Below are 11174 nucleotides of genomic sequence, written 5' to 3' on the forward strand. Positions count from 1 at the left end.
AAAAATCCTCCCAACTGGGCTTATTTCTGCAACATGTAGAATGTAGGATAATAGCCTGGAGACTCAGAAACTTCTTAGAGAAGGGAATAAGGAGTGCTTCATCTTAAAGTACCTTTAAAATGCCTGGTGGCTTATATATGTAGATGGGGGCTTATATCTTGAAAAACATGAGAAAAATGTTGCCAAAATTTGGGTGCTATGATTTTGGGGAAAGGTTTTGGGTAGGCTGTAACAATGGCTTTGGGTTGCATGGAGGTGGCTTCCTGTCAGTCATTGGCTGTTTTTATTCCTGTTTCAGGTCCTACAGCAGAAGCTAAAGGACAGCACTGTGAGTCCACGAGAGCTTGTCATTGGTTCAGAAGGCCTGGTAAGCCCTTTTCCTTTTTGCCCCCACCCCTCTCTATTCTCATGGCCCTTGTGATCTCACTGCTCTCCTCTCTGCTCCCTTTCAGCTGCAGAATTTTCCTCAAGGAATTGCTGAAAGTGGCTCTGATGCTCTAAGGTTTGCTCTCTGCCGTTACGATGCCCACGGTGAGAAATCCATTCATTCAGTCCTTCTCTCATGATGTTGAACTCTTGCTGGCCCTTTAAGAACTCCTAACAAGAATAACGAAACCAACAATTTATTATTGACTTGGCCATTGGTCAAACTCTCAATAGTTGGCCAACCAAGAAGGCTAGAATGATACCGATTTTGGAAAAGTCAGAAGAACTAGGAAATCTGGGGTGTCAGGAGAGATATTATGGGAGGAATCAATAAGCACCAGTTAGTCCTGACTTCATGATAAAATACAACTACTGGTTGTATAAATTAATGATAACTGTCTATCATAGGTGTGCTTGAAAATTTAGACTCTGCTTAATTTATATTCCAACAGGCACCAGTATTAATCTAGACATGGCGGACATGGAAAAAGCCTCCCATTTCTGTAATAAGGTGTGGAATGCCCTAAAGTTCACTTTTGCAGCTTTGGGAGAAGAGTTTGCCCCACTGGATCCAGAGCAGGTAACTGGGTGTGACAACTGTGATAAAATTGTGGGAAGATGTTAAAAAATGGCACTGTTTTTTATTGTGTGGGTTGAAAACACTGTTGAGACATAGCGGTCATGTGACCACAGGGCACTGTAAACGGCAGAAAATGCACTCACATGACCATGTAGGACAAGGGGATGGCCATTGGAACTTCAAAACCAGGTCATAAATACCTTTGGATGGTCTGTCATAACTTTGAGCAACCAGTCATAAGTTGAGGATGTCAGTGCTCCAAGTAATGCACCCATTGAAAAATAGATCCTCAGCGGCAGGTAGATCCTTCAAAGAACAATTTATTGGATACATTATATTGGCACAACTGGTGAAAACGGACACTGAAAGTTCCCGTGGTTGTCACCTGATTAAAAACTGAAAGTTTTCCCCTTCACCCAAGTCATCAGTCACATGGTCCAATCAGTGCACCGTCCCAACTGGAGATGCCTCCCAGTCACAGCACTCCAGGTGCAGGCCAGCATGTCCTTGACTCTCAAAGAAAAGAATGTTATTATGGCTAGATATCACTCCACTCCATACCATCCCCCCTCCCAGTTTCCTATAGTACTAAATGTGGCAGCCCTGAAGATCCAAAGTAAAAGATGGGCTCCAGGCCTCCAAGAATATGGGGGATTTGATTTTTTTTTCATCTGAGATTGCTCATTGGAAGCCCACATGGAGTAAAGGTAGTCCTCCATTTACAACCGCAATTGAGCCCAACATTTCTGTTGCTAAGCGGGACAGTGGTTAAGTGAGTTTTGCCCCATTTTATGACCTTTATTGCCGCAGTTGTAAAGTGAATCGCTGCTGTTGTTAGGTTAGTAACACGGTTGTTAAGTGAATCTGGTTCCCCCATTGACTTTGTCAGAAGGTCGCCAAAGGGGATCACATGACCCCGGGACACTGCAACCATCATAAATATGAACCAGTTGCTTAGCGTCTGAATTTTGATCACGTGGCCATAGGGATGCTGCAATGGTTGTAAGTGTGAAAAATGATCCTAAGTCACTTTTTTTAGTGTCATTGTAATTTCAGGCGGTCACTAAATGAAAGGTTGTATGTCGAGCACTACCTGTAAGTAGGTTATTCTATGTTGGGCTCTTTTTATGTGTATTTACTGAAAGACCTGGATGTGTTGGATTACAGCGCCCAGAAGGTATGCCTTATGTTAAAATGGGCTTCTCTAAGCTGATGCCAATTCTAGGAGTTGTGATCTAACTCCTGCAGAGCTCATTGGGGTGTGTGTGCTAAACCTTTCATGGCCCCTCAAGTTTTAGAGCTCCATGTAATGACCCTGGGCCTGGTATGGAAGCAACATAGCCAGAGAACAGATCTAACTCCCCTTTATTGCTCCAACGTTGCCCCCAAATGTCCCCACATTTACTACAAGTCCTGGAGCAAAGCTCTCACATGCCCCTTCAACAGCCTCTGGCTGCGAGTAGTCCAGTAAGCAAGGTTTGCTAACCAGTAGCCAGGGCCAGCAGTCCAGTTAGCATGGTTAGCAAAAGAGTAACCCAGAGCCAGAAGTTCAGCAAAGTAGGCAAACTGGGCAAGCCCCACAAGACAGAGCACAATAATCTCCAGACTTCGGCAAATGCACACAAGCCTCCACAGATTCAACGCTTGTTCCCGACAAATGCCCCTCCCGCCGGCATCTCCTTACATCTCAGTCTCCAGGTGTGCCTTACGAAAGAGTGGGGGGCAGGGCACTCTCCTCCCTCATAGCCTGCTCAGTCTGTGTTGTTCCCACCTTCTCTCTTCTTGCTCTAGGATCAGGAGGGACTAGTCCCTGCTCATCGCCTGAGTTCTGTCTCTCCTGCTCCTCCCTGTCTACAATCCTTTCTGATCCTGAAAAGCCCTTCCCCAATTTCCTCCTAAAGCCAACGGAGCCGCTCTGTTGATCTCTGTCGGCTCCTATTTCAGCTCATTTTATTGTGATCCAGGCCCAAGTAGGTAGTAACAAACTTAGTCCGTAGAAAAATAAACTTTATTCAAACAGCTGAGAATTACTTCATTCCCAGCACTGTTCAACTGAAAGTAAAACAAATGCCTCCCAAACACAAATTCTTCAATTATCTCACAAACCTTAGTCCAATTAGGCAAACTGCCAAAGGCCCTTCCTGGTAAATGTCCAGAAGTCACAAAAACAAAGATATTCATGAAGCAGAGGACGCAGCTACAACGTTATTTTCCGGCAAGCTGAAACACCGGTGCTGGTCTGTTTTAAGCCTTATGGGAGGGGACAATCACCTCTTGGCCCTACTCCCGAGTCGTCCTCTGCTTGAGCTACTCTTGCCTTTTGGAAGCTCTTCTCATGTGTGTATTAGGAACAGGCTCCTCCTGTTCCTCTGCCTCACTACTATCAGTCTCTGGAGGCTCTAGAGTCCGCACATCACTCCCTGATAGCCCTGGCCCCATCTCAGCCTCATCGCTGTCCGACTCCGTTGCCAGTTCCGCAGGCTGCTGACGGACCACAACATATCTTCCCCCGCAGATTCAGGCTCCGACGGGGGGCATGACACTCCATCACTAATGTGTTGCCTCTCTCTTCCAAGGAATCTGTTAAGCCCATCCTGAGGAGTGGAGATCCAGTTCGTCTTTTGTCTACTCGGCAGACTTTGTACAGTTGTGTAGACCTGGCTCTGCGCCTCCTGTCTCCCTTCATGCCTTTTGTCACTGAGGAGCTGTGGCAGCGGCTTCCCAAGACAGACCTGGAGACATCTCCTAGTATCTGTGTGGCCAGGTATCCAAGCCCTGAACGTCTGGTGAGTACAACTTTCACATGGAAGCTCCCTTGGTGACCTCCATTACATGGGGTAAACCTAGTTCTTCCTCGAATAAATGACAGTGAAGTTCCAGAATTTGACAGCACGAAAAAGATATCTTTTCAAGAGCAATTTTCTTCCACTTCTAGAGACATTGGTGTAATCCCGAGGAAGAGGCTAACTTCTTGTTAGTGCAGCAAATTATCCAAGTGATACGCTCCATGAGGGCAACTTACCAGCTGACCAAAGCTCGACCAACAGGTGAGTCTGAATTCTCTTATTTTCTATCAAACCTTGTAGATACATGGGGTTCCTTCTAACAGGGTATCACACGGGTAATACTTCATGGGTAGCACATAATCATAAATAATAAATAGAGTGTACAACTTAATGCATGTACAGCTCTGGGGCAGAAGTAACAAATGAGAGCCCTGAGGATGGTAGACTCAGGTAAAATACTATCTAAAGCAGGGGTCTCCAACCTTGGCAACTTTAAGACTTGTGGACTTCAACTCCCAGAATCCCTCAGCCAGCAAAGCTGGCTGAGGGATTCTGGGAGTTGAAATCCACAAGTCTTAAAGTTGCCAAGGTTGGAGACCCCTGATCTAAAGACCCCTGATCTAAAGTAAGCCACAAACCTAGGTTGCATCTTAGCAAATTGAATAATCAACCATTATAAAAAGAATCTAAAAAACAAAATTCAAGGAGCCCTGACACAGCAAAGAAAGCGTAGATATTATCTAGAACAGGGGTCTCCAACCTTGGCCACTTTAAGACTTGTGGACTTCAACTTCCAGAGTTCCTCAGCCAGCAAAGCAAAGCTGGCTGAGGAATTCTGGGAGTTGAAGTCCATAAGTCTTAAAGTGGCCAAGGTTGGAGACCCCGGATCTAGGAAGAGCAATAAAATGCCTCAGAGTTTAAAACATTTCTAGGGTATCACCAGGAGTGCATATGGCATTTAGTACACTATAGTGAAAATGAATAGCAGAACCTTAAAACTAGAACCTAAGTGCTAAAACCAAAATGACAACATTAATTAAGCCATAGGTGTAAGGATTGTAACACCTGCACCAGCAGATGGGGTCCGTTCTGTCTGTTCTGCATTTTCAAGAGATACTTTAAAGCCACTTCAATTCCAAAGATATTTGAACAAATACAGGCATATTTTGTTTTATTCACTTTTCTTGATAGTGCTTCACAGAAATCGCAATTTTTTTTACAAGATTTTCCACCAAAAAGGTAACAATTCGCTGAAGCTCAAATGATGATTAACATTTTTATCCCTAGAGTATTGTTAATTAAAAGTATATAATTGTGGGTTTTGTTAAACATAAGAGATGTTTGTTGACTTATGTTTATTTGAGGAGGAAAGTTTCTCCTTGCAAAGTTTATTAGACATTTATTTATAGACTTTATAAAATATATCCAACTGAGAGTAATAACAAGGTTCCCAATCAAAAGTATGTTGGTTTCTTCTTTTCTTGGGGTCTTGACTTGAAAAGTGGCAGTTATAGTTATTTCTTTCTATTTGTTCCCAGTGTATCTGGCTTGCTCAGAAACAGCCCCCTGGGCTGCCTATGAGAAATATCAGGAGCCATTACAGACATTGTCTTTCTCTGGATCTGTGAATCTTCTCCCCAATTCTGAGGAAATGGAGCTACCTCTGAATTGCCTGGCTGTGAAAGCCAATGGTCATACTAGCGTTTACATGGATCTGCAGGTGGGTTACAATTTAGCATATTACTAGCTTCAAGATTTATGGGGAGTCAAAAAAAGGAGGTGATTGAAAGGACTGTGGAAAGTTTATGGTCTCTCATCAGGGAACATGTATAGGCCAGTGCCTCATAGATAGATGATAGAAGGATGGTGTTGTGTCTTGTCCGCTCTCACAGGATGGATGGATGGATGGATGGATGGATGGAGAGATATATAGCCCTGGCTCCATGCCCAAGCAGGCTGCAGAGGAGGAGCATCCTGGCCCCAGCCCTGGCTCCATGCCCAGGCAACTGTGGTAGACCCCTCCCTCCTCCACAGCATGTGAGCCTGAGGAAAGTTTACTTCCAACAGCTGCTGATTGGAGTGACCCTCGCATCAGAAGACTGGATAGGCGGAGGCAACAGAAGGAAGGGAGGGGCAGGCCTTAATGAGTGCTGAGTCATGGAGCCACACCCCATGGCCTATATAAAGGATCTGCTTTCTGGCAGTCTCTGAGTCAGGCAAAGTCGAACTTATCTTGCTGAAGTCACTTTCTGGTCTCCTGCCTGCTCTGAGGACTTTGCTAGGACTTTGGGCAGAGGTGCAGAGGCAAGCCTGATTCGGATTTCCCTGACCCGGCCGTCAGCGGAGGAGTGGGACACGACAGATGGAAGGCTGAGTTAACCTTGAGGATGGATGGATGGATGGATGGATGGAGAGAGATATATATATATATATCGTAGAGAGCAGAGGTGGTATTCAGCTGGCGAACCGGTAGCGGCAACTGTGGGTCCCCCCCCTCCCGGTTTAATGCTGTCCTGCTTAGCCACGTTTAGGCCGGCGCATGCATGGAAGGCCGGGCGCATGCGTGGAAGGTGTGCTGGGCGAACCGGTGGTAAGAATATGTGAAACCCACTGTTGTGCCTCGCTCGCTCCCCCCGCCGCAGCCGGGCCCCTCTTATCTCCTGCCAGACGCTGATAGTGCTGAAGAATGTCCTGGCATGCCTCCAGCCCCCAGCCCTGGCACCATGCCTGGACAAACCGAACAAACAAACCTCCCTCCGATAGCATGTGCGCCTGAAGCCAGCCACGAGCTGGGATTACCAACAGCTGGAGACAAAACGATGCAATGGATAGATCCACGCTTCCGGAGAACGGAGAGGCGATGTCACCAAAAGGAAGGGAGGGGCAGGCCTGGATAAGTGCTGAGTCATGGAGCCACACCCCATGACCTATATAAAGGATCTGCTTTCTGGCATTCTCTTGAGTCAGGCAAAGTCTAATCTGGATTGCTGAAGTCACATCTTGGATTCCTGCCTGCCCTGAGGACTCTGATAGGACTTTGGCAGAGCTGCAGAGGCACGCTTGATACGGACTTCCCCGACCCGGCCGTCAGAGGAGGAGTGGGACACGACAGATGGAAGGCTGAGTTAACCTTGAGGATGGATGGATGGATGGATGGATAGACAGACAGACAGACAGACAGACAGACAGATAGATGGACCATAGATGGAGAATAGAGTGTTTAGAAGCTGGGTTATATCTTCCACTACAGTTTTTTTTTCTGATCCCCCCCCCATCCTAGGATTTGGTGGATCCTCACAAAGAACTCCTCAAACTGACATCTCGGCAACAGAAATTGAAGCAACAGCTGGCAAACCTCACAGAAAAACTTCAGAAGCAAAACTCCTTAAAAGCCAAAATGAATCACGAGCAAAAGGTATCAAGAGCTTCATGCTGAGATTTCTGACGGTTTCGTTCCACTGGCCCGGTTGACGTTTTGAAAGCATGTCATATAGGGCTCAAAGAAAGCCATTGCCATGAGGATGGCAAGGCATGGCCCACCTACTTACTTAACACTCTCTTTTTCTCCACAGATTTCCTTGCTTCGTTCAGAGCTGCAGCACATAGAACAAGCGTTTGCCACTTTTCAGAAAATGGCCAAATAGCAGGATGCTCAACTGACTAAGGAGACCTAGTGGATTTACCCTGTTCCAGATAGCAGAATTAACTCCAAGGCAGAGGATGTTGAGCTTTAGGGCAGATCCTGGAAGGTTCACCAGAGTTTAGGCATCACCTTCTATGGTGGGAATTGATTTTAGAGTTATTACTCAGGATTTGTTGGCACCAGCTCAATTTTAGAAGCATCAGTAATGATGGCGGCTGAAAAAAATATTAGACCCATCATGGTGGCATCTGCCATGAAACCTCTCTTCCATATGAATGATTTGCTTAGAAATTGTTGGGGCAAGGATATGAATGTCTGAAATATGTCATGGTTTATTGCTCTAATTCTTTAATAAAGAGGAAATGGGCATTGTATTTTCCCCCTAAGGATAATTTCCTTTCCATTAGCAGGGATCATCAAAAGGGTAATATTTTTGGTCCTTTTGACTACGCAGTTCAGATTGCTTCACTTGGCTTGTAGTATAATATTGTTTGGTACCCTAATAAAATATTTATCTTTTTAAAACTTGTTATACTTTTTTTTTTTAATTAAAGGGCTGGTTCTCCAAGTTTGAGTCTATGGAGATCCTTTGTTGAAGGGCAAAGGAGTTCAGGACCATGGACAGAATTCACGCCAGCTGGTCATAAAGCCAAGCTGTAGTTGGAGAGTTGCCCTAATAAGGTAGTCCTTGACTTAAGTGACAGTTTGAAGTTCTGATGGACCTGCCTGAGGAGTGCTTACGACCTGGATTTAAAATTCTGGTGGTTGGTGCCCCCTCACGGTCACATGACCACATTAGGTACTCAGAAGTCAAGCCACATTTTCAACTGTTTTCAGTGTTCCGTGGTCACATGACCTCATTTTATGAAAGAAAAAAATAGTGTAAAGTATATAATTATAACTTTATAATCTAGATGTGTATGTATGACCCTTCAAGTCAGTTTTGATTTCTGGCTTCACAAAATTTATAGGCCTATGTAATTTTTCCTGTATGTCTTTGTTGCCATCTAGTGGACACCTGGAATATTATAGCCCAGATCCAATAATTCAGACTCTTTATTATTACTGCTTTGGTAAATTTGTAATTTTACCAGCAGGAGGCCTGGTTGTCTCAACAGAGAAGCAAAAGAGTCTTGTCAAAAGAACCATTTCTAAATTGCTGGCTTATTTCCACCAAGATGTCAATCTTCCATTAGATTGACATCTTGCAATTTGTCCTGTCCATGATGAGCTGATGCATTGACTATAGAATCAAATCCGGCCATATTGATGACACATTCCTACTTTCTGTTGGCCTCAATTGCCTTGCGATATACAAGTAAATCCATCCTGGTTCATTGTACAGGATCACTTGGTAATGAACGACTTCATCAAAAGCCATAGTCAAGAAAGCTGCTGCTGATTTTTAAGGATGCCTGACTCACTACATCAGTGCCTTGCAAACTTTTTTCTTCATTACCCAAAACCACTTATCAAAAGTCTTATCAAACTTCAAACTTCCTTTCTTTCAGCACTGGTGTAACCTTGAATGATCGTTGAATGAATGAACATAACCCAAGGATTATCTTGAATTTTATCAAACAATAGCATAGATGCAGGGGTGAAATGCTCCCGGTTCGGACCGGATTGCCCGATATGGTAGTGATGGCGGTGGGTGGTTCAGAGAACTGGTAGCAAAAATCCCTGCCCCCCACCCCACGCTGAGTTGTGCAATCATCAGAGTTTTGGGGTTTTTTTTTACTTGTAAAAGCATTTTTTCTTTGGCTGAAAAAATGCTTTTAAAAGTAAAAAAAAAAAAGCTTCTGATGATTGCGTGCCTCAGCTGGGATCCTAGTTTAAACTCTTTAAAAGCATTCGGCTGAAGAGGTTGTAGAAAAAATGCTTTTAAAAGGCTCCTCTGGCAATCCCAGCTGAGTTGCCTGATCATCAGAAGCTTTTAAAAGCATTTTTTTACAACCTCTTGCCTCAGTTTGCAAGAGTTTTATTTCTGTGATAACAAATCCATACCTTATTCCATAAAAGCTACACACACACACACACACACTTCCAACGCAACTCATGGGATTGATATTGATTCACGGGGGTCATTTAAGGTGAATTACTCCTTGTCGTTCAATCATGCTTCATTTCAGTGCAAACAGAAATTGCCTGCAATCCAGATGCTTAAAAGATGGAAATCTGTTTGGCTCAAGTGAAAATGTAGGATTGTGGAAATCGTCTCACCAGGACTGCTTCTGACAACCCAAGAAACAAGCATTGTTTACTTATTTACTTATTAATCACCTTTATGAATGGGTGAATGGGTGGGTCCCCAACCCCCCTACACCCCCTACATTATTATACTTCCTTAGATACTATCCTCTTTTTCCTCAGATTCCCTACTGCATCAAAATCAGACAACCTTCTGCCATCTCATGTAGTTCATTACCTCGATGTTTCATCTAGACTAGAGTGATACTTCTCTGAAATTCCAGAATAAATTGTCTCTAGTGATGACCAACTTGCTGTCTTTCATTACATTCTTTGCAGCTGCCCACATTGGGTGTATAATTTGTTTCTATCTAAACAGAATAGCTTGAAGGAAATAAAATATAATTTTTACAGATCTAAAAAGTTAGCAGGTAATGGTTCTTTTCCCTCAAATCACATTGGATGGAAACAGGAAATCCAATAAACTTCAATTGGATTCATTTCTAATTCCTCCCTCCTTGATTTTAAGTCCATGTTCTCTTGTATTTTGCGCATCATTATGTGAAATTGTTTTAAAAGCTGCCTGAAAAATTGTCTGCATTTAAGCCTGGCAATTTGTGATAAAAATTATCAGCTAATTGTTACCTAAGTTGGTCATTACACATATTAATGATAAAGCAGCTTGTTTCCACATACCATATAGCACTTTTCAAAAAATCAAAAGAAAATAATCTGAAAACTATGGGGACTAATATCTTAATTAGCAGTGGTATTAATTAGGCATTGCTTGCCTGCCACTGGCTGAACTGGATTTCTAATTGAAGCAAAAAAATAATAAAAGAATTCATGTCTTTTGGAGAGAACATTTTTACATTATAAAAAATCGGAGACTAAAGCTTTTATACCTGTTGTCCCACATTATACCCTGTTTCCCCCAAAATAAGACATTCCCTGATAATAAGCCCAATCAGGCTTTTGAGTGGATGGCAATAAGGCCAAGCTTATTTCAGGGTTCAAAAAAAGATAAGACAGGGTCTTATTTTCGGGAAAACATGGTATACAGCTTCAATTATCTTAAACTGGTCTAATTTTCTTTAAGGGTTTGTTGTAGAGAAAAATAGGATAAAGAAGTTCTCAGCCTGGAGTTATTTGCAAAAACAATAAAAATGTGATACAAACCAACAAACAGTCCTTGACTTACAACAGTTTGTTTAGTGACCGTTCAAAGTTACAACAGCACCGAAAAAAGTATCAAGACTTTTTTTCACACTTACAACTGTTGTAGCATCCCCATGGTCACGTGATCAAAATTCGGATGCTTGGCAACTGGTTCATGTTTAGGACGGTTGCCATTTCCTGGGGTCATGTGATCACCTTCTGTGACCTGACAAGCAAAGTCAATGGGCAAGATGGATTCACTTCACAACCGTGTTACTAACTAACTTAAGTGGTGATTCACTTAACAACTGTGGTAAGAAAGGTCGTAAAATGGGGCAAAACTCACTTAAGAAATGTCTCACTTAGCAAGATAAATTTTGGGCTCCATTGT

At 43.3% G+C, this 11174-nt stretch overlaps 1 protein-coding gene across 1 annotated transcript in view; it reads left to right on the forward strand.

The window, feature by feature from the left end:
- VARS2 (valyl-tRNA synthetase 2, mitochondrial) overlaps positions 1 to 7964 on the forward strand; it is a 41730-nt gene extending 33766 nt beyond the window's left edge. The window contains exons 24-31 of the mRNA XM_058167722.1: positions 299 to 367; positions 453 to 531; positions 879 to 1006; positions 3547 to 3792; positions 3942 to 4053; positions 5331 to 5512; positions 7073 to 7207; positions 7365 to 7964. Of these exons, the coding sequence (XP_058023705.1) occupies positions 299 to 367; positions 453 to 531; positions 879 to 1006; positions 3547 to 3792; positions 3942 to 4053; positions 5331 to 5512; positions 7073 to 7207; positions 7365 to 7436 (1023 nt within the window). The 3' untranslated portion in view covers positions 7437 to 7964. The remainder of the gene's footprint in view (positions 1 to 298; positions 368 to 452; positions 532 to 878; positions 1007 to 3546; positions 3793 to 3941; positions 4054 to 5330; positions 5513 to 7072; positions 7208 to 7364) is intronic.
- The last annotated feature ends 3210 nt before the right edge of the window (positions 7965 to 11174 follow it).

Source organism: Ahaetulla prasina, chromosome 2 (assembly GCF_028640845.1).
Source record: "Ahaetulla prasina isolate Xishuangbanna chromosome 2, ASM2864084v1, whole genome shotgun sequence".
NCBI lineage: Eukaryota > Metazoa > Chordata > Lepidosauria > Squamata > Colubridae > Ahaetulla > Ahaetulla prasina.